General features: G+C 40.4%; 1 protein-coding gene across 6 annotated transcripts in view; it reads left to right on the top strand.

Moving 5' to 3' along the window:
- Positions 1 to 23,936, top strand: part of key (NF-kappa-B essential modulator kenny) — a 41,597-nt gene that overhangs the window by 3,758 nt on the left and 13,903 nt on the right. For 4 of the 6 annotated variants that reach the window (XM_074097145.1, XM_074097143.1, XM_074097144.1 and 1 more), the window contains exons 3-13: positions 2,310 to 2,552; positions 4,436 to 4,630; positions 5,397 to 5,507; positions 6,097 to 6,198; positions 6,859 to 6,987; positions 8,049 to 8,150; positions 9,381 to 9,520; positions 10,946 to 11,095; positions 11,961 to 12,048; positions 12,882 to 13,030; positions 13,376 to 13,496. In XM_074097145.1, coding sequence (XP_073953246.1) covers positions 2,310 to 2,552; positions 4,436 to 4,630; positions 5,397 to 5,507; positions 6,097 to 6,198; positions 6,859 to 6,987; positions 8,049 to 8,150; positions 9,381 to 9,520; positions 10,946 to 11,095; positions 11,961 to 12,048; positions 12,882 to 13,030; positions 13,376 to 13,496 — 1,530 coding nt within the window. Of the gene's footprint in view, positions 1 to 2,309; positions 2,553 to 4,435; positions 4,631 to 5,396; positions 5,508 to 6,096; positions 6,199 to 6,858; positions 6,988 to 8,048; positions 8,151 to 9,380; positions 9,521 to 10,945; positions 11,096 to 11,960; positions 12,049 to 12,881; positions 13,031 to 13,375; positions 13,497 to 14,628; positions 14,900 to 18,205; positions 18,749 to 23,936 lie in introns of those variants that run through there. The other 2 variants (XR_012452085.1, XM_074097146.1) reach the window with 2 other exon arrangements.

Genomic DNA, 23,936 nt, shown 5'->3' with positions numbered 1-23,936 from the left:
TTTATCCGTTGCCTAGTATCCATAGTACAAGCTTTGCTTAGTTTGGGACCAGGTCAATTGGTGTCAAGTGTCCCATGATATTTATTTATTTATATTTTTTACCCAATACTCATTTAGCAGCAGAATTGAGCTTATATTTCATATACTCCTAGTAAGATGACGTGTTTTGTTATGTTTAGGTATACTTATTGTGAAACTTGTTATTTACTAGCAACCTGCCCCGGATTTGTATGGGTGGTAAAGGAGGTAAAAGAGGCAGAAAATGAAAGTCCATAATCAAAGCGGGTAACTTTAAATGTTACTTACCTTACCTGAAAATTACACCCGCGCAGAGGTGGGGCGCGTCGCTAGTTTGTATATGTTATAGCAAAAACCTTTCTCTTGAATCACAATGGATGAAAACCGCATTAAAAACCATTTCGTAATTTAACACGTTCGGCCCCGGCTACGATCCACTAAGCTCTTACGCTATGCCACAGCAGTCACTTCTATGCCAGTGACACGTATACGTGTCACAGACGTAATACATTCCGGTGCCAGTGACACAACGTCTGTGACTTTTTAGTTCTTACTCCTATGCCAGTGACACGCATGTCGTGTCATAATAATTCGTACCGTTTAAAGGCTTGGTATAGCGTAAGGGCTTAGGAACGTTGCCGGAGCCGAATGAGATCCACTAAACTCTTACGCTAGTCAGTCACAAATACGTGTCACTGGCATAGGAGTAAGAACTAAAAAGTCACAAACGTTGTGTCACTGGGGCCGATAGTGTTAAAAAAATCTAAGCGCATGCATACATATAAATACATATAGAGATGGACAGACGGCGTGAAGTGAAACATAATTGTTTGAACAATGTGCTGCTTCTTTTTGATATGTTAATGTGATGCGACGCTGAACTATGTTGTTCATGTATTATGTTTTATCAAGACAGTTGTTCAGAATTCCTTACACACGTAAAGAAATATTTGTTAAAGTTTTAAAGTAATGCAACTTAATTGGATATGGTTGGTTGGAAATGGATGGCTTACTATTTTGTTTTGAAAAAATCCATGCCAAATTTCATGTCTCTAGACTTAGGGCCTACCCACATCGAACGCGGAATCGCATAAGAGCGAAACAGACGTCGACGCGTCGGCAGGCGTCGGCCGAGCCGATATGAGCCGAACATCGGTTTAGAATACCTTAGATGCACATCACCTACAAATTCAAGTCGCAAAAATGTCCCATCGCTAAGTTACGAGTGCGTGCGTCTAGTAAGGAAAAAAAAACACATAATGTACTTAAGAACATTTCAATTTTCGTTACATGCAGCGTTATGTCACGAAAATTAAGGTGTTATTTCGAGTGCGCGCGATTGGCGGTTATGACATTACAAAATAAGACCATCGCGCTTTCAGTCGTAGGCAAGATTATTTTAAACAATACTATACCTCAAGTAGATCTCTATTATAAGTCGGATTCAGTTTACGCCGCGTGACAATTATAGTAACAAATTGACGGCTTTTGCCGATTCCGCGTCGATAGGTGTGGGAAGACCCTAAGCGATCCCGTCCGAATATCGATTTCTCAAAAACTATATCATTTAAAAATTGGCTGACATAACTGAAGAATACATCATTATGCACTATTGGTTAAAGTTTCATGTCTAAGCGTTGCACAATAAGCGTCTATGCGGATGTTACCTCGAGAAAAGGGTTCAGGGAAAAATAATTTATTTGTTTGTATCTTTTTTGAAATACCAGTAAGTAAACCAAATTAAAAAAAAACAACCAAAGACATTGAATTCGGCCGGGTAGACCTTTAAGCGCTACATAACAGAGGGCCTACACCGAAGTTCGAAATCGAAGTTTGTATCGTACCGTCCCTCTCGCTCTCGTATTAAATATAGTAAGTGTCAGAGGGACCGAACGACACGAACTTCGGCTTTCGAATTTCGTAGTAGCCCTGAAGTTTCAAATCCCTCAAAATTGCACAAGAGTAGCAAGAATGTCTTAAATAATTTAGTAAATATATTTAAAACGTCGATGATGATTGAATTTTCGCGGTCTGTTCAAAGCAAGGCTGACCAAAAGATTTTCCAGGTGGGCAATTTTTTTTTAAGTCACGAGGCCTGGCCGCTGCTTTCAGAGGTACCTTACCACAAAAATTAGCCAGACTTGTTTGTCGATATGTAAGGTTTTCTTTAGAATTTACTCCTTTGCTACCTATTTAAAACCTTTCGCCGGACAGTTTTTTCATACACAGATCTCGTTCCCCTTTCCTTCCAGAGGGAAGTCCATAGCTAAAATACTTCATTTTTTTTCCAGCCTTCACCAGCATCCCTGATGGTAGCCAGCAACATAATTTCCGAGGACAAAAGCACAGAGGAACTGCAGAAGCGTTTCGGGGAAATACTGGATGAGAATGTGCTTCTCAAGGAAACTCTGAAACAGAATAACGATTCCATGAAGGATCAGTTCTTGCTGATCGCCTCCTGCCAGGAGGATATGATGAAGACCCATTCGCTGCACAAGGAGAAGTTTGAGGAGACCAAAGAGCTAGTGGAAAGGGTGAGTCCATGCCCTTCGAATGTGGAGGAGTGCAGAATTAACCAATGAATAGACTAGTGTCTTAAAAACATCTATTTTAGTCGGTCTTAGATTATTAGAAAATATTGGGCACGTTAAAAAAGCCTAGCAAAAAGAGGGGTGTTATAAGTTTGACCGCTATGTGTGTCTGTGGAACCGTAGCGCTTAAACGGGTGAACCGATTTGATTGCGGGTTTTTTTATTTGAAAGCAGATTTTCTAGCGATGGTTCTTAGACATGTTTCATCAAAATCGGCTCAGCCGTTTTTGAGATATTGAACTTTGAAGTGACAATGTCGGGGGTTTTCCAAATTTTTGTTGGTTAGGTTATTCTTTTGTCAATTAAACAAAAAGTGATGAGCTTTTCACCAGTTAAAATTCTGCTTGATGCCACGTCGTGCGACACTTAGCACGGCGTGACGTTATGTGCCCCGACTTCAGAATCAGATTTATTTTAATATTATTGTTTTTTTGTTTGCTCTTGTTTTCTGTTTCTGTTTCCGCCACCTATTTTTGTTTGACATAACCATAAGTTCTTGTACCCAAATGGTTGTCTGGAAGAGATCGCTTTTAAGCGATAAGACCGCCTATTGTCTACCCTGAATCTAAGTGTTTATATTATAAGTTTTTTGTACTGATTTATGGTGTGCAATAAAGAATATTTGTATTTTATTGTATTGTATTGTCTAACGCGCTGACGATCCCGATCGCATTTACCGTCTCTTTCTACCTTCGTCTTACATAACCGTGTGACACAAAGAAATAGTGAAAATGATTGTAATGGAAATGTTAGACAATATGGCTTAAAGTTGGATAAGTTTGAGGGCAACGTATTGCTGATGCCAATAAGTTGTGCGCAGTTTTCCATTCTTTGTACTACAGACAGATAAATTTAGCTAACACAGAGGTTCCCAATGATTTTTATACTATGAATATCTTCATATCATCATCATATAAAGCAATTCAATGGTGCGTGTGAAGTTCCCAATCCGCACTGGGCCCGCGTGGGAACTATGGCCCAAGCCCTCTTGTTCTGAGAGGAGGCCTGTGCCCAGCAGTGGGACGTATATAGGCTGAGATGATGATGATGATCATCATATCAGTCGCTATTGGACATAGATCTACCCCATAGAACTCCAGTTGCTTTAGCTGGAAGCGTCCGCCCTGCCTCCCACCGTGAGCCTACGGCTTTAATATAATTGGGTCTTTCTCTTAAAAGTTGTACCTACCCCTATTTTCTGGGATTTTTAAATTTTTATGATACATCTACTCAGAATCACGAGTACTATCGATTTTAATAGGTGAAAAAAAGTGTTCCAAAATTTGCATATATTTTTTGTACTTCCGTTCCGTTACTCTCATATAAGTGTATATAGGAAAGGTAACGGAATGGAATACAAAATTTTGGGACACTTTTTTTTACCTATTAAAATCGATAGTACTCGTGATTCTGAGTAGATGTAACATAAAAAATTCAAAATCCCAGAAAAAAGTTAGGGGTACAACTTTTAAGAGAAAGGCCCAGTTAAAACCTAATAATTAAATTATTAGTTATTCACAGACAGAGTCGCCGCAACAGCTAGTTAAGATATATGAACAAATAAAAATAGTGCCTGCACATTCCCTACTATAAAACACGTTCACGTTGCTTATGTACCTGTAATCGTTTCTCTATGTGGTCATCATCATCATCATCATGTCAGCCGAAAGACGTCCACTGCTGGACATAGGCCTCCCCCAAGGCTCTCCACTCAGACCGGTCTTGTGCTTTCCGCATCCACCGCGATCCCGCGATCTTAACCAAGTCGTCGCTCCATCTTGTTGGAGGCCTAGCTCTATGTGGTGATTCAAGTCTTTTCTTTCCAGCTTCGTCAAGAGAACAAAAAGCTGAAGCAGGACATAGTGCGGCTTTCGGAAAGCAGCGTCAACGGCGTCAACACGGAGACGGGGGAGGCCGCGTCAGGCCCGCCCTCCGCCGTGGAATTCGTCACGTCCCCGGATGATGACACTGTCAATAAGCTGACAGCGCAGCTCGAGTTGGTGGAGAAGCAAAGGAGACAGGTAAATGCCATACAACGCACTTGGTGTACAGTCGAACAAACTGATTCATGTACGGTCCGGTCGGTTCCCTATCTTATGTATCCACTTTTTCATGCCAGTTGCATAGGGAAGTGGGTACTTTAAAAGAACATGAAAAGAACAATAATAATAAAGGGATGTATGGGGCCCCTTAGTTACAAAACTAAAAGTAAACATGTAACTATATCTACGTCTACGTTCAGTGGAAGTGTAGAATGCTTCCACCGTCATAAATAAAAAAAAATATATTCTGAAATTATACATTTGAAGGGTTATAATTTGGGAAGCCGTGGTGGCCGAGTGGTTTGACCTATGGCCTTTCAAGCAGAGGATCGTGGGTTCAAACCCCGGCTCGCGCCTCTTGAGTTTTTCGAAATTCATGTGCGGAATTGCATTTTAAATTTACCACGAGCTTTACGGTGAAGGAAAATATCTCGAGGAAACCTGCACAAACCTGCGAAGCAATTCAATGGTTTGTGTGAAGTTCCCAATCCGCACTGGGCCCGCGTGGGAACTCCGGCCCAAGCCCTCTCATTCTGAGAGAAGGCCTGTGCCCAACAGTGGGACATTAAGCTTTTGGATTCCGCCTGCTGCCCACAATATTAGCTCACACGCACTCATGTCATGCTCTGAAAGCAGAGCGGTACCGAGGGCATGTATCGCTTCCGTTCCCATAATCTATAGCTATCTGTTTGGGCCACAAGCCATAAGTTTGTCACTAATATACATTTTTGGTGTTTTCTTTTAGGTGATAGTAGACAATGAGAAGTTGACGTGGCAGAAGGAGTCGTTGGAGCACATCGTCGACGCGACCTCCAAGGAACGGGACGACTTGAAGGAGAAACTGAAAAATGTCGAGGTAATTAATCCTACTAATATTATCCTACTAAGGGGCGGGTATGTATTGTAATACCGAAAAATCATAATACCTACAGTTGAAATGTCGACGCTTAACACATCGAAATTCAGAATACCGAATGTACAAAACACCGATAACCGATACACCGAAGCTCGAAATGTCTATTTTCAAATGACCGAAAGTATAAAATCCCGAAAAGGGGTATTGTATTATAATACCGAAAAATCATTATTACCTACAGTTGAAATATCGACGCAGAACACATCGAAATTCAGAATACCACACACACACACACACACACACACACACACACACACACACACACAAACATCACGCCTGTATTCCCAAATGGGGTAGGCAGAGCACACGAAACGTTACCGCTTCGGAGCCACTTTTAGCAATTTTAGGTTTTAAGTTTGACAAAAACGGTACAATAGTGACAGGTTGCTAGCATGTCGGCTACGGTATACCTAAACCTATATCCTCAGTCGCCTCTTACGACATCCACGGAAGAAATGGAGAGGTGTAATTCTAACCCGACACCACACGGGTACCATACAAAATATTTTGAATTTGATTTTCTTTTTAGCTTCAGCTCTCCTGCAAAGACAGCGACTATGCCGTCGAGATAAATAGACTGAAATCTACCATTCAGAGTTTGCAGAGCAAACTGCAGTCTTCTAGCAGTATCGTAAGTATATCACTAAATTTTGCTCTAGTGACTCGAAAGAAAGTAGTTGAGGTCACGCACACAAGAACTCTCATGCAGCTGTGTAATTATTCACTTCCAACTCACGTGGCACTACCTATATGAAAACTATGAAACTTTAAAAGGTGTTTTGTTATGTAAAATATGAGTTTGAGCCGAAATAACAAAGCACCGGTCCATTATTTTTCATGTTCTCCAAAATATAATCAAGCTAGCTCTTAACCAGCAATTCGCTTTAGCAAAATTACAGAAGTTAGAGGGTTTGGACACTTTTTAGTACATTGGAGGACAATTTCTCCGAAATGGTTGAGTTTGGGCAGCTAATAAAAATACGTGTCCGTTATTTTAGACTACTCTCTAATATAAATAAATAAAAATAAATCAATTCGGAGCCGGACAGCTAGGTACCTTTTCTTGTAAGGGTCTCCCCACATTTATCGATGCGGAAACGGCTTAAGCCGACCAAAAAACGATCTGTCCAATAAGAGCGAAAAAGACGTCTTCCCGTCGATAAACGTAGTTTCGCGTCGGCCGAGCCGATCGACGTCTTTTTCGCTCTTACTGCGTGGACACGGCTAAAAGCGATTCCGCTTCGATAGGTTCGGGGAGACCCTAAGAGTGCTGGTTTTATTCATTTTTCAGACGAGCCTATCGACTGAAGAGATCCGCAAGCGCGATGCGTCGATACAGCAGCTAGAAGGCAAACTGTCGGCGTTGCAGAATGACTACAAGACATCGCAGCTCAAAGTCCTGGAGCTCGAGAGTGTCAAGGTTAGTTGATAGACATTTTTTTACCGTAATCTTCATCATATCAGTCGTAGAACTATGTTTGAATAGATGCCTGACAAAAAATATACTTTGCAAAGAATTTTCTGAAAACAAATTTCTAAGCAAAGCTTCTTATGAACAATAACGATTGCGCAACATGCGCCAAATATACAGGATGTCCCACGGCTATGCCACATCGAGGGAAAGTATCTTCAATGTTGGAAATAGTCAATTTTATTGAAAGAAGAGTTCGTTTTGATTTTAAAAACAGTTCAAACTGCATTCATAGTTTTTTGAAAAATACCCTGTCTAAACCGGAAATAGATCCCACCATATACTTAAAAATGCAATCGTATTAATTTTCCTAAAATTAAAAATGTCAAATTACAAGGTCTTCACTTTTTTATAAAGATGCTATGATACCAAGGAAAAAAAATCTTTATGATGGAGTCTTTTGATTGGTACCGCCGTAGTTTGAGTAGTTTGATCGGTAGCCGTTCGATTCCCGTTTCAGATACTTAAGGGATTATTCAAGATTGTTTTAAAAATAAAAATGAGGTCTTCTTTCAGTAAAATTGTCTATTTACATTATTTGAGATACTTTTCCCCCATGTGGCATAGCCGTGGGACACCCTGTATAATGTATAAGAACCTTGAAGATATGACTGATAAAAAATATTAGCAAAGCTTCCTACCCACGGGAGTAGGTGGGTCCGTCCTACTCTAAAACTGGGCACGGCACGACAAATCTGAGTAAAGTCCATTTAGACCATTCAAGAACTTGCTTACAAGTTGCATAAAGCTCGGTTTACATCTGCAAGAAAAATCGTGCAAGTTGCGTTACATTGCGAGGCCGTAAAGCCAACGAGCTCGTAGTGGTCAATCGAGCGCCGCAATGTAATGCAACTTGCATGATATTTCTTGCAGATCTAAACTGGGCTTTACATCGCATACTATCGATGGACAATGTATTAAGTCGATCAAACAAATACCGCAATGTAGTGGAACTTGCATGCAAGTTCTTGAATGGACTAAATGGCGTTTTATATCTTTTAATGTTGCAGTTGGAGTTTACGAAACATAAGTCCGGCACCGCTGAGATCATTAGGATATACAAGGACCAGATCCAGGATTTGCAAAACAGACTAAAGGACGCACAGATTACGGTAACTAGTTGTAGCTAGGTCATTATCATCATCATCATCATATCAGCCATAGGACGTCCATTGTTGGACATAAGCCTCCATCTATATATGGAGGTCTATACCTCCAGTTGCCTCGGTTGGAAGCGGCCTGCATCCACCGTGAACCCGCGGCTTTAACCAGGTCATCCGTCCATCTCGTTGGTGGACGTCCTACGCTGCGCTTGCCGATCCGCGGTCTCCTCTAGAGAACCTTTCGGCCCCAACGGCCATCTGTTCTCCGTGCTATATGGCCCATTGCCACTTCAACGAGCTAATTCGCTTGGCTATGTCGGTGACCGTTGTTCTTCTACGTATCTCCTCATTTCTGATTTGTAGCTAGTTAGAAAAATGAATTGTGAGGGTCGTGGGTTCGAGCCCGAGCTCGAACTCTTACGTTTTTAGGAATTTATTACGAAGAATAACGAATCAAAACAACACACAACATCTAAGACGGTCTGACATCTGGTAGCATGGTGAACAGTTGTGTGGTTCTGAGGAGGAACTCTGGTTGAGTTCGAAACGCATCAGTGTAGTGTGATGGTGATGATAGATGGGTTTGTGTGTGTGTGTGGTACAGTCACCAGCACCAATATCTGACACAACAAGTGTGCATAAACATCTGATACGACTCTATTTCTAGGGCCGGAAGGACGTGTCAGATATTTTTGCACGCTCCGCTGTGGCAGATATTAACGCTGGTGACTGTACCACAGTGTGCAGGTGGAGGAGATGCATAAACACACAGTTGTTGCATAGACGTAGCTATCGTAAGACCGCGGGCGAGCAAAGTAAATTGTTTTATCTACATTCATATCATAACTTCCCTATTATATGTTCAGAAACGACTATCAAATGGCCTTTATTAAGAAACCTGGTATCTGCGGGTGCATCTTAATGTTCACATTAAAGTACAGTGCATCTTAATGTTTACATTAAAGTATCGTTAATACTTTTTTTAACAATGCATATCTGTACATATTGTAGAAAACTTATGACATGCATGTAGATAAAGTTATGTATGCGGCTATACATAATTAGGCATTAAAACACTCGTGTGATCTTATTATGAAACTCGCCTTCGGCTCGTTTCATAAAACCGCACTCGTGCTTTAATGCCTCTCATTATGCACCAGCCACATAAATAACTATTAGTTCATTGATATGGACCTCAAGACCTCAAGGTTAACGTCGGATTCAATAATGATGTTCCAGCTGTTCCAACCAGTCCGCCTATCCCTAACGCCGGACACAGAGACACAGAGCTCCGAGTTCTCCAGCTACCTCGCAAATGTCAAATTGTATGACAGGACGCTGAAGCACCTCGCGGAGCTCCTGAACAATTTGGCTCATAGGTGAGTGAATTAATATCGAAAATACAAACTGAGACATGGATGCATAAAAAAACCAGAAAAAGACTCAGTTTGTATTTTCGATATGGTTTCACGGGATACCCGTAAAAGTAACAAATTTGGGGTTGAAATAAAAAATACAAAAAGACTCCAAAAAACCAATCATAATTTGATTGCTTAGTAGCGACATCTCTTGTCTGGGTGAGCGGTTGGTTCCGAAAGAGTGTGACGTCTCTCGATGAGAGCGGAACATAAATGTCGCTAGTGATGCTGCATAAGTAGCGTAGTAGAAATAAGCAACCTGAGATATGTATGCATAGGAAAAATTCGTGTCTAGATTCCTGTCCAGCGGTGGTGTAGGGGTTATAGCACGCAGCACGGATTGCTGAGGACCTGGGTTCGATTCCCAGCGCTGGTCTCTTTTTCTGGTTTTTCTGTGCATCCATGTCTCAGTTTGTATTTTCGATATAGATACCCGTAAAAGTAACAAATTTGGAGTTGAAATAAAAAATACAAAAAGAGTGAATTAAATCTTCGTGGACAAATATTTTCATAGGCGTCTATCCGCTTCGGTTTGTCTCTGGGTCTATCAACTTTTTCTTGTATGCTGTTATGTCCTGTTGCCCAAGAGACAGCAGTGGCATATAAGAGCCATAGGCATTAATGGTATTTGCCGCATATGAATATGGATCCCTACACTGCCAGTAACCCGACATGAACTGGGTTTTTACAAGCTTTTATTTAGTCATCGAATAGCACGAATCAAGTCTTCGTGCATCACAAAATGATTTAATACAGATTGATTCATAAGTGATAATCGTGTTTTAGACGGTGTAAAAAATCTCGGTGTATTATTGTATTTCTCGATGTATACATTGTTGGCACACTAAAACGCCGTGAACCGCGGAAAATACGGCGTAACAGCATCTTTCCGCTGACATTTCACGGATTGAGGCGCAGTGTGCAACAGCCTATTTCGTTATCAGCTTCTGAGGCCGCGGCCATACGAAATCGCTCGACGCTCGTTTCCAGTGTCAAATCTGGTCACGTGACATATAGCGATAAAGCTGAAAAATGTTGAGCTTTATCGCTGAAAAAAAAAACCTCTTCAATTTCGGCAAAAACACTGTTATTTTTTTTTCATTCACTCCAATTTATTTTGTTTGTACCACTGCCACGACTGGCACTAAATTAGATTAAGAAATCAGCTTCCAAGGCCAAGATCAATCCTGCAAGAAGCCATCTTGTCGCTGCTGCTTGACGCGGCGACTTGACGCTACTTTTTTGAATCGCGGGAAATTTAAAATCACCTTCAAAAAGGGGTCACGTGACCAGATTTATCGCTGCAATCGAGCATGTGGGGGCACCTTGATGATGCTTTTCTCTTCTCTCTTTCTTCATCATTATGAATGAACTTTTTTCTAACAGCACTTCAGACAACTTGGTGCAGATCCTGGGCGTGGTGGCGAGTCTGCACGACTACAAGCTGGAGCGAGCGTCGGCCGACCAAGTCAAGGCCGGCTTGGCTGACGTGAAGCAACAGCTAGAGGCACAGTACAAATCGGCTTTGAACAACATGTGAGTCATGTCATCATGATATTAACCGTAGGACGGTCACTGTTGGACATAAGAGTCAATCAATCATTTATTTGCTAAAATTACTACTATAGGCGTATAGTAGGTGTTTTTTTGAGATGTCCCGATCTCGTTAACATCCCACCTGACGAACAAAGCTATTGTATTCTATTATGTACTCAATTGCATAATGCTCAGTTTAAAAATTAACGAAAATATAAGGCGAAATAGCTCATTGAAATAACGATTTTAAATAAAACTTTGTTGGCAGATACTATTTTTCAAAATGGAATGGAAAAGTATTATCTGCGAACGTGTATTTTTTTAAATGCACTTTCTGCGCTAGAGAATAAAGTCGTTATTTTAATGAACTATTTTATTTTATAATTAATTAATTAGTTAATTTTAATCTGAGGAATATAATACAATGGTTTTGTTCGTAAGGTTGGCTGTTAACAAGATCAGGACATCTCAAAAAAATCCTACTATACGCCTAAAGTAGTAATTTTAGCAAATAAATGATTGATCTTGACTTGACTTGACTCTTATGTCCAACATACAGTTATAAAGAAAGGGCTGGACAAATAACAACCACAAAGAAAAAAATATAGATAAGGTCTTTTAAATTGTATTAGATCTTCGTATTTGAGCTGTGGGCAATAACAGTCAAAGCATCGTCGATGATACTGCAAAATACCGCGTAACCAATGGTGTATTTTTTTTGAGGAGGGCGTTAATATTAAAATATCTTTGTGTTTATATTAACAAGCCGCGCCCCTGCACTGCATACAGCCAAAAGAGGATTTAGTGCGCGAATATTATGTATTTGTAATTTATATTATTTTTTTATTTTTTATTCCAATTTCAGAGGGCAAGTTAGAAGCACAATGACAATATTCGAAGGAATATTCAAGGACTACAACGAGTTACTGAAGAAAGCCGTGACATTGCAATCTGTAAGTGCATTTGTAAATCTTTTTTTTTTTGTTTTAGTAACATCTGCAATCGGTACATTAAACCATAAGCGAATCTATTGCGTGTAGCATACTACGCGGCGTTTGGAATGAGAAGTCCATTGACAGCTCTCTTCCTCATTAACTATGTTTCACAGTTGAGGGATTTGTGAATCTGAGTAAATTTTGAATCTATAATTTCGGCGAAAAATGCCCCTGGTTCCGCCATAATGCGAAGATGTAGTTTTTTTGAATTTTCAATTCGACTGCCAAATCTTATGGTTTACGCAAGCCATGCCGCGGGTAAGGGCTAGTTGAATGAGGGCTATCGCGTATGAATTCGCCACTAGAGGCGCTAGTGTAGCGTGAGGTCTCCGAAATGTCAAATCTCATAGTTTTTGGGTGAGCTACGCGGGTTTATTTAAAATTAGAATAATTTTGTGAATATTTTGCAATATCTGAAATTAATTATGGCAAATATGCGTTCCGGGGCAATGAATGTCTGTGTTTTGAGACAGTTTTGTCTTTCGGAAACCTTTGTCCTCCCTTTTTTCCGAACAAAACGGGGACTATGCAATACTGTGGCATGCTCGATATTTTTATGGTACGGTTTTAAGGTGTATTAAATATGATTTTAATCTAAACTTTGTTTTCACGCCCTTAATAACAGACTTTGAAAGCCATACTTAAAAACCTCACGCAACAGTGCGCCATCTAGTGAGAAAAAAAACGATAGCCCTCATTACTTGTATACGAATGGCCCAGGGGGGCAAGTCGCATTTTCTGCACGGTATGACTAGCGAAAAGTATGCGAACTTTGGTGCTCCTGTTTCTAGAAGCCAACGCAAGGCGCCAACGTGGAGGCTCTGACGGCTGCGCTGCTGGCTCGTGGGCAGGAGGTCTCTGCCTTGACCCTGGAGATGAGGCAGCTGCGCGTCCAGCAGGAGGAAGTCGACGTGTTGAAGGCACAGCTAGACCTTTACAAGTAAGTGAACTGGTCCATATTGGGTCGCATAAAATTTTAATTTATAGAGATAATCGAATTCTTTGCGGTCAGTAGGTAGTTATCAATAAAAAATACAGCATATGCGCTGGAAGATTGAATAGTTAAAAATAATGCTTTAATAATAACTGCCCAACTGCTCTATCATCATACTATTTTAAATATACCCTAAGACTTGTGGAGCGCTGAAAATGTAGGTACCTACTTCTGTTTAATTTTGACAAAGCCCCGCGCCCTTCTGAATCAGTTATTGAACCGACTATGGTCAGCCTAATACGTCGAACCGTAAAACTTGGTCTGAATTTCTAAAGTCTGTTTTGTCCTCAGGAGCGATTTTGAGGCGGAGCGGGAAGCCCGCGAGAAAATGGCCGCCGAGAAGGAGAATATTCTGACGGACCTTCGGACAACGCAGCGCCGCAACCAGGAATTGATACAGCATATACAGCAGGTACGTACAGGCAACTACGAAGATATCCATCTCCATTTTGCCAACGGACTTCCAGGCGGGGGGAGCGTCTTCACCCTCATTTAGTTAGTGTTCTATTGGCCCGCACGAAGCGGTTTGCTTCATCTTTCATAATGCGAACCGCTAAGGAATGGAATTCGCTCCCGTCGTCTGTATTTCCGGATAAATACTTCCTAGGACTCTTCAAGGTGAGTAGGCTGTTACTGTACCAGTGAGATACACCTTTGGCCTCATCTGCTCTTTACATCAGGTGAGATAGGGGTCAATCACGGTCAGTTGTATGTATAAGCAAATACATATATATTATATCGATACGGCCAAAGTTACAAAATTATGAAAGAACCGCGACCTTATGATAGTCACGTTTATGCTAGAAACATGTGTTTATTCTTCCATTCCAAAACACGCACAAATTATACAAACCTAACTATCACCACCACCACACTACACTGACGCGTTTCGAACTCAAGCAGAGCTCATCTTCAGAGCAACAACCGGTTACCATGCTACCAGAAATTAGACTAAACCACCAGGTGTTACCAGATGTTATTTCCTGCATAAACGTAGCTATCATAAGGTCGCGGGTGAGCGAAGTAATTTATTTATTTATTTATTCAGAGTCATTCGCTCGCTATCTAGATCCCATGCACAAAAATAGTTTAGTTAGTAAGTTTAGTTTAGTTTATCAGTTAAGAAATAGACAAAATGTAGATATCGAGAGGTTGGAGGAGCGGTGCCTCCTGACAGGCTTTGTCAAGCTTACAAGGAGGTCCCGGCTACTATTATGTAAAGTCTATGTATCTAATAAATACAACATTTTTTCATCATCATTTTCAATCATAAATTGTTACAAAGAAAATTATACAAAAAAGAAGCGAACAAAAACCATAGCTGGCTCATCTGTCGCTACGTCGCTAAATATTATTTCACATGCCCATACTCATCCCTAACAGAGGCACTCAACCACCACAACATCTCATTGTCTTATTTAGTCCATTAATAGGGACCTCCGCCTAACGCCTGAACATGACTTCATTGACTCAATATCAAGGTCGTGCATACATATTTTTTTAACCCGTTAACTGATAAAATTCATTTTCGGTTTCGGTTGCAGATTCTAGTCTCGCTCGAACACTAGTAGTATCACTCTAAGCCAGCCATACACGACAGCGATTTGTCGAAGTGATTCCTGTTTGCACAGTTGACTCGGACGGCTCTATGTTCTCCACACGTCACTGACCGGCTACTACGAAATTCGAAAATCGAAGTTCGTATCGTACCGTCCCACTCACTCGTATTAATAAGCGTCAGCGGGAGAGATACGAAATTCGAATTTTGCACTTTGTAGTGTAAGGGCTGTTATCCGTTTCGATCGGCAGTTGTGCGTAAGTCACGGTGACATGTTAAATTTATAAATTATAATCAAATTTAATAAAAAAAACTAGTTTTTAACAACATGTGTTGTTTAGGGGCTGTTTCACCATCCATTGATTAGCGTTAACCGACGGTTAAATGTGATGCCGTCTCCGTCTATTCGAACAAAACAAATAGAGACGGCATCACACCTAACCGCCAGTTAACACTAATCAATGGATGGTGAAACAGCCTCTTAGTCTAACATCTGGTAGCATGGTGAACGGTTGTGTTGCTCTGAGCTCTGGTTGAGTTTAAAACCCGTCAGTGTAGTGTGGTGGTGGTGGTGTTAGTTGGGTTTGTGTGTGTTCTTACAGTAGAGGAACTGTATGAACACACATTTCTTACATAACAGTACCTATCATATTATATTTAAGGTCACGGGTTACTAACAAAATGTGAACCTAAAAAGTTCCAAATAATATTCATTAATTAATTCATAATTCGTTGTCGTATTACTATGTAATGGGTATGTACCATTCTGTAGTCGCTGACCATGGGCCTCTGGAACAAGGGCGGATCCAGGAGTGGGGCCATGACCTGGGCCCTGGGCTGGGTCCAGGACAACAAGAGATATTTATCTAAACTCATTTATCTAAACTTCTTTCTGCGACAAAATTAAAATATACCTCGTTAAGTTTCTTGCCGGATTCTTCTCAACAGAGGTTTTTCAGAACCGGTGGTACACTTTTTTTTACATTCATAAGTGCTTGTTATAGCCTAAATTGAATAAGGATATTTTGATTTTGACTTTGATCAAAGAGAAGAACTGATTTTGTTATTTAACAGTAAATAAATTTTACTGTTTTATTTGCGAAAAAATAACTAGGTGGCCGAGGTATGCACAACATGCTTCGAACCGATCAGCCGCAAACTATACGTCGCTTGACAGGCAGATTCAGTCTCCATTATTTTGTGATACTCTTACTTAGATCGCGGTGGATGCGGAAAGCACAAGACCGGTCTGAGTGGAGAGCCTTGGGGGAGGCCTATGTCCAGCAGTGGACGTCTTTCGGGCTGAGATGATGATGATGATGACTTAATTTTCATACGAGTTTGTCGGAAAGCCATAGTTTAATCACTAGCCTCCTTGTTAAAGTCTCGGCTATTATCGCGTTTCGGCTTATATCTGTCAGTTGCACTTTGCACTTACAATACACACTACGACACGAAACCCACATCAAATTTTGATCATTAGAATTTGAAACTTAGGGCCTGTTTTACCACTTGTCGACTAACTTTAAGTGTCAGATCAAAGTAATGCCATCTTTGTTTATTCGGACAAAACAAATAGAGACGGCATCATTGATATCCATCACTTAAAGACCCTTAATGGATTCGATTTGTAGCATTCGAACATGGCGGATGTAGACGATATCTAATTTTGGTATTTCTGCTTCTTTGGCTAGTTGAAGTATAATTTTGATAGTGTTTTATGCGACGATTAACCTTAACAGTGAACAGTGATCACAAAATTCTATATTGCTCTCGTGTCTGACATTTTTTAATGCGCAAGTGGTCTCGGCGTGGTTTCTGGAATTTTGCTATCAAGTTGCAAAAACTACAATCACCGTACAACATGCATAAGAAGAATATTATTTATCTTTAATTTAACTGACATTGGCCCAAGCCTTATGGCCGCCATTAAGAGGAATAAATAAATAAAATAGACCCTTAATGTCAATTAGTGCAGTTGACATTAGCATTGGCGTATGTCCTAAATATAACAGATTGGGCCTTACGAGGATACGACAATACGGTGGGTACAGTCACCAGCACCAATATCTGACACAACAAGCGTGCATAAATATCTGATACAAATTTCTAGAGCCGGAAGGACGTGTCAGATATTTTTGCACGCTCCGCTGTGGCATATATTAATGCTGGTGACACGATACGATACAATGGATAGCTTAGATACCGTACAACATACCCGATATCTTAAGATTTGGCACAACACGACCCAACGCCTTAATTTCATGCGGACTGGATGTTTTTCATTGTCCCGTGAGGAAATTTTATGAGGGGCTACTACGAAATTCAAAAATCGAATTTCGTGTCGTACCATCCCTTTCACTCGTATTAAATAATATAAGCGTACTTCGTAGTATAGGCTCTGGTTATTTTTTTTGCGAAAGCCATTTGCGGTGGTGATTTCAAAAACCAATTAAAAAAAAATATATGCGGCGATAGCAAATGTGGTTATATCACAATGCAAAACGCGAGTTAGATTTCTTTCACACTATTGCGTTATTTTTTACGAGTAAGAGTGAGACGGAATCCGATCGCGATTTCAAAGTAAATACAGCTTTATTTTGAACATGAAACTACCGTGGTACTCACTCATATTAAATGATATTGTAACGGATAACTCACGTCTCAAACCGAGTTTAGCTCGACATGTTTCGGGCTATTTCGTAGCCCTTCTTCTCAGGAGCACGCGACTCGGCGGCTGCCGCAACACGCACACTACGCGCCACCGCTCTGCTCGCGCGACTGCCCGACGAAACCCCCCCCCCTCCCCCGAGCAGAACGCAGAGCGGTGGCGCGTAGTGTGCGTGTTGCGGCAGCCGCCGAGTCGCGTGCTCCTGAGAAGAAGGGCTACGAAATAGCCCGAAACATGTCGAGCTAAACTCGGTTTAAGACGTGAGTTATCCGTTACAATATCATTTAATACAGCTTTATTTGTAGGCAATTAAATTGCAAATACTTTGTGTCGCCTACAGTAAACAGAGGTTCTATCAAACCGTTCGTCATGGTTCAACTGCGGGCCTCGAGCATGGTTGCAAGCGAGCTTTACTTTTATAAGCTTTTTCTCGTTTCGCCCCCATATTTGTATCATTCATCATCATCCCAGCCTATATACGTCCCACTGCAGGGCACAGGCCTCCCCTCAGAATGAGAGGGCTTGGGCAGTAGTTCCCACGCGGGCCCAGTGCGGATTGGGAACTTCACACACATCATTGAATTGCTTCGCAGATTTGTGCAGGTTTACTCACGATGTTTTCCTTTACCGTAAAGCTCGTGGTAAATTTCAAATGTAATTCCGCACATGAATTTCGAAAAACTCAGAGCTGCTTGAGAGGCCATAGGTCAAACCACTCGGCCACCACGGCTTCTGTATTTGTATCATTCACTCTTTAATAAAAAAACAAGGCGTTTCATTTTCCAATGTGAAAAACTCTATCGCGCAAGTTTTTAAACTTAGTGTCACAGTGTTACATTAATAACAGTGGGATAGCTTGGACTGAGGTGACTCACTGAAGTGTTTTATCCAGTTCCGGCGTCGACGCGGCGAAGACTCCGACCCGTGTCTAATGCAGTGATGGGAAGGACCAACGTACACACGTCTACTCAACGAATTATATGGACAGTTCAACAAAATTATGAAGAATGAAGAAGTTTTAGTAACACATATTTTTCCAAGTTAATGTCTACCGTGAAACACTTAGTGAAATAAAACGGATAAAACACGTCTTAAATCGAGTTTAGCTCGAGAGGTTTAGCAATTCGTATTCCTTACACGCAGTGCGCGTCTTGCAGCAGCCGCCGTGGTGTGCGCTTCTAGATGAAGGACTACGAATTAATCCGAGACATGTCGAGCTAAACTCGATTTAATACGTGAGTTATTCGTTTTATTTCACTATTACACACGTTATTTTGTATTGACGCAAATAGCGTTCGAACGCCGCTGCTGTAAGCTGCGGGATTGGTATGATTTCTGCGTTCCAAATTGCATTGGAAAGTATGTATTGTACCTACCTACCATTTTTATTTTTCTTAAATTATTTGTTTTCCTCAGGTGCACCAAAAAGCTTTCTAATTGTACAAGGGGCTGTTTCACCATCCATTAATTAGCGTTAACCGACGGTTAAATGTGATGCCGTCTCCGTCTATTCGAACAAAAGAAATAGAGACGGCATCACACTTAACCGTCAGTTAACACTAATCAATGGATGGTGAAACAGCCCCTAAATCTACTATAGTTAAAGTGAGAAAAGTTTTCCCATGTCAGTCTTTACAACGTTGTCATATTGAAGATTGATTTTTACTTGGCACGTGTAAAACTTTTTTCACTACAGCTACTGATAAAAACAAGTAATTTATATTTCGGCTCTAAATTAGTGATATTGCCGAAGTAAATAAAAAAAAAAACAGGAAGCAATGTTTTTGTTGCTGGACTAATATTATGAAATGCAAAATTTAACTAATACATTTTAAAAGACTAAGGGACGACTTGGACGCATTCAGAAACGACTGGCAAAACTTAGCTGCCGACAGGGGAAGTTGGAAATCTGAGGGAGAGGCCTTTGCCCAGCATTGGACATGGAAAATGGCTAGTTAATAAAAAGGGGCTATTTCATAATCCATTGATTAATTTTATTCGACGGATAAATATAATGCCGTCTCCGTCTATTCGAGCAAAACAAACAGAGACGGCATCACATTTATCCGTCAGATAAATTTAATCACTGGATGCTGAAACACGGGGTAGTACATTGTGTCTTATAGGCGGTAAATAAGGAATTACGAACGAGTCTATTAGAAGCCCGAAATCGAAGACACCATGCGGTAACAAACTCATTTACCGACCTTGGGCTTGATGAAAAGAAAATGAGTACGGGTATTAAGGTCGAGGGTTTTATTTGGAGGGTTGCAACCAAGGTAGCCTGCATGTTACAACACTGTTTACGAGCAAGTGTGATGAAAAAATATTTTTGTCGTCACACCTTATTTAAAATTTCGATTTGTGATATTGTAACAAGAATTTTATGTTACACCATGATTTCTTTACAATGATTCCTACTGTTTTAAAATTTTTATTGTTAAAGAGCGAGCTTTTTACGAGCATTTATTTATAATTAATATTAATTGGCATTGTATTTACATGAACTCAAGTGTTGCTAGAAATTCGGGAGATTCCGAATCGAATGAGCGTCACGAGTCGTGGCTAACACTTATTGCATTATGTTAAGCTCGGTTTAGTTGTGTCTAATGTTAGAGTGTCATGCTTGAACCAGGTTTAACAACCAATAGGTTACTGAGGCCGTATTGCTTAACGTTCCTGGCGCTCGCAATCGCATACAACAACTGTCATTTCATTGCGATCGCGAGCGCCAGAAACGTTAGGCAGTACGGCCTCTGGTTTCGATCTTGTCCGTTCAACCTGAGGCCTATATAATTGTCTAACGAGCGGGCTCTTGTCATCTTTTTCACCGCCTCTTTCTGTCACCATCTTATACCGTTGACAGAAAGAAATAATGAATGCGATAGCAAGCGTCAGCGCGTTAGACAATACGGCCTCTGGTTTCGATCTTGTCCGTACAACCTGAGGCCTATATAATTGTCTAACGAGCGAGCTCTTGTCATCTTTTTCACCGCCTCTTTCTGTCACCATCTTATACCGTTGACAGAAAGAAATAATGAATGCGATAGCAAGCGTCAGCGCGTTAGACAATACGGCCTCTGGTTTCGATCTTGCCCGTACAACCTGAGGCCTATATAATTGTCTAACGAGCGGGCTCTTGTCATCTTTTTCACCGCCTCCTTCTGTCACTACCTTATACCGTTGACAGAAAGAAATAATTAATGCGATAGCAAGCGTCAGCGCGTTAGACAATACGGCCTCTGGTTTCGATCTTGCCCGTACAACCTGAGGCCTATATAATTGTCTAACGAGCGGGCTCTTGTCATCTTTTTCACCGCCTCCTTCTGTCACTACCTTATACCGTTGACAGAAAGAAATAATTAATGCGATAGCAAGCGTCAGCGCGTTAGACAATACGGCCTCTGGTTTCGATCTTGTCCGTACAACCTGAGGCCTATATAATTGTCTAGCGAGCGGGCTCTTGTCATCTTTTTCACCGCCTCTTTCTGTCACTACCTTATACCGTTGACAGAAAGAAATAATGAATGCGATAGCAAGCGTCAGCGCGTTAGACAATACGGCCTCTGGTTTTGATCTTGTCCGTACAGTCAGCGTCATATAGTACGTAGCAGTCAAGATCACCAAATACTTGGAAACATACAAATAGTCATTAACATTGACCCAATCAAGGCGATCAAATTGCTCAGGACATCCATCGCGTACAAATAAATCGGAGCACGCACATCACCACTGGTAGCGTAGCAGCCATAATATACAAAAGTATGGGACACTAGAAAACTGAGCTTTATATAAAAGGTTTAAGGTTTAATCTCGAGTTGAGTGCGAATTAACACGTCAGATTCGACTTTTTGTTTTTGACAATCACCGAAAAGAGTACCAACTTGTCAGTGATCGTTCCGTCTCTTTCATTTGGAGCCTGACGGCTTTTTTCACATTTTTATTTACATTGTCAGAATTCCGGATTAACGGATTTCCTTTTAATATGGCTTGAATTGGCCAGTATAATTACATTATAAAAGAGTTTTTATTTAATTAAAAGGTAATGACATGTGCATTTTGCACCAAGAGACTGAAAATGGAACACCGTTCACATTATATTAAAGAGGACTAGCTAACTGGATCATTGGACCTTACACGGTATGTAATAAAGTCAAGTTTCCTGCGGTGTCCCATACTTTTGGATACTTTGGCTGCTACGGTATAATGTCGGCTTGAATGTTATAAAGTATTTGGCGACGTGCGTGCTCCACTATATTTGTACACGATGGATGTCTCGAACAATTTGACCGCTTTGACTGATTCACTGGTAATGACCATTTTGTATGTTTCCAAGTATTTGGTGATCTTGACTGCTACGTACTATATGACGCTGACTGTACAACCTGAGGCCTATATAATTGTCTAACGAGCGGGCTCTTGTCATCTTTTTCACCGCCTCTTTCTGTCACTACCTTATACCGTTGACAGAAAGAAATAATGAATGCGATAGCAAGCGTCAGCGCGTTAGACAATACGGCCTCTGGTTTCGATCTTGTCCGTACAACCTGAGGCCTATATAATTGTCTAACGAGCGGGCTCTTGTCATCTTTTTCACCGCCTCTTTCTGTCACTACCTTATACCGTTGACAGAAAGAAATAATGAATGCGATAGCAAGCGTCAGCGCGTTAGACAATACGGCCTCTGGTTTCGATCTTGCCCGTACAACCTGAGGCCTATATAATTGTCTAACGAGCGGGCTCTTGTCATCTTTTTCACCGCCTCCTTCTGTCACTACCTTATACCGTTGACAGAAAGAAATAATTAATGCGATAGCAAGCGTCAGCGCGTTAGACAATACGGCCTCTGGTTTCGATCTTGCCCGTACAACCTGAGGCCTATATAATTGTCTAACGAGCGGGCTCTTGTCATCTTTTTCACCGCCTCCTTCTGTCACTACCTTATACCGTTGACAGAAAGAAATAATTAATGCGATAGCAAGCGTCAGCGCGTTAGACAATACGGCCTCTGGTTTCGATCTTGTCCGTACAACCTGAGGCCTATATAATTGTCTAGCGAGCGGGCTCTTGTCATCTTTTTCACCGCCTCTTTCTGTCACTACCTTATACCGTTGACAGAAAGAAATAATGAATGCGATAGCAAGCGTCAGCGCGTTAGACAATACGGCCTCTGGTTTTGATCTTGTCCGTACAACCTGAGGCCTATATAATTGTCTAACGAGCGAGCTCTTGTCATCTTTTTCACCGCCTCTTTCTGTCACTATCTTATACCGTTGACAGAAAAATAATGAATGCGATAGCAAGCGTCAGCGCGTTAGACAATACGGCCTATGTTTAAGCTGGACAGTTTTATTTATTTATTTTATTTTATTTCAGGCATCAACAGCAATATAGTACATTATAGTGTGTCGGTTCCGTGCATTTTCTAACTACTAAACTAAGCTTAACACTGAGTTGAGATTTACTTTGTTCCATTGGTTTCTAGTGCAAATAAATGGAAATTTAGTTTTTGACTTGACTGTAATGTCAAACGTGGGTCTCGCAACACGCGAGCAATGCAGTATTCGATAACTCTTGAATTTGCCGTATCTCATGTACTATTATGAAAATATTATACATACAGACAAAAATGTTTGTTTAGTGTAGAGAAAAAATAATTCTGTATCTGTATTTGGCATTTGTATTTGGCAGAAAAGTAATTTACGAAATTGCCAAGTATTTTTATTTTTACTGAGTCTTGCAATTTTGTGATCTAGATTTAGCATTTACGCGATTCTTGTGAAGATGAGCTTTAGACGCACATACATAGGTAAACAATTATAATGTTTGTATTTACCAAAATTGTGATTTAGGCACTGAATGTTTAATAAAATGTATATACTGTGTTTTTTTTATTTTTCGTACTACCTGGGTACTACCTACATAACATTCTTAAACGTCACCATAGAAGCAATATTATCAACTACAAGTGTTCCAAATTTATGTGACTACTAACTGTCGCCCGCGACTTCGTCTGCGAAGAATGGCGTGTAAGAATTATGGAAAGGATGTGTACCAAAACACATACCGTTGAGATTTCAATAAAAAAAGCTTACGACCTATTTTATTTTATTTATACTTGGTTTCGATAAGTAATTAACTAAATATAAATAACAAAATAAATAAAAAAATGTAAACAAACTTTCAGCTGCCAGATTTAGTACATTCAAGGATTTTAAACATATTACTTATCTATCTATCATTGTTATACAAACTTTACTTTATTTATTAAACCAAGATACTAAAGTGACAGTTTGAAATGTCAAATATAAAAATAATGTGACCAGCATAATACGAATAGGGCTGCTCTCTGATTTCGGTTTTCGACATTATTACAAATAATCGGTAAAACAATATTGTATGGAAACAAAAATAAAATTAAAGCATTCAATATTCTACTTTCCATTAGCATAGAGCTTAAAAAAAAACTTTTCGGTGATTACCGGTTGTGGCACATCACTTTTTATGAGATGTAAAAAACAGGTAACACATGAAACTTCATTTTAGTATCTCGGTTTAATAAATAGAGTATAGACTAGTGTATTTCAATACAGAAATGTAAATATTTTATTTAGATAGTTTAA

This window comes from Choristoneura fumiferana, chromosome 14 (assembly GCF_025370935.1).
Source record: "Choristoneura fumiferana chromosome 14, NRCan_CFum_1, whole genome shotgun sequence".
Classification (NCBI taxonomy): Eukaryota; Metazoa; Arthropoda; class Insecta; order Lepidoptera; family Tortricidae; genus Choristoneura; species Choristoneura fumiferana.
The sequence above is the reverse complement of the archived record's forward strand: the minus strand, read 5'-3'. Positions and strand labels throughout refer to the sequence as shown.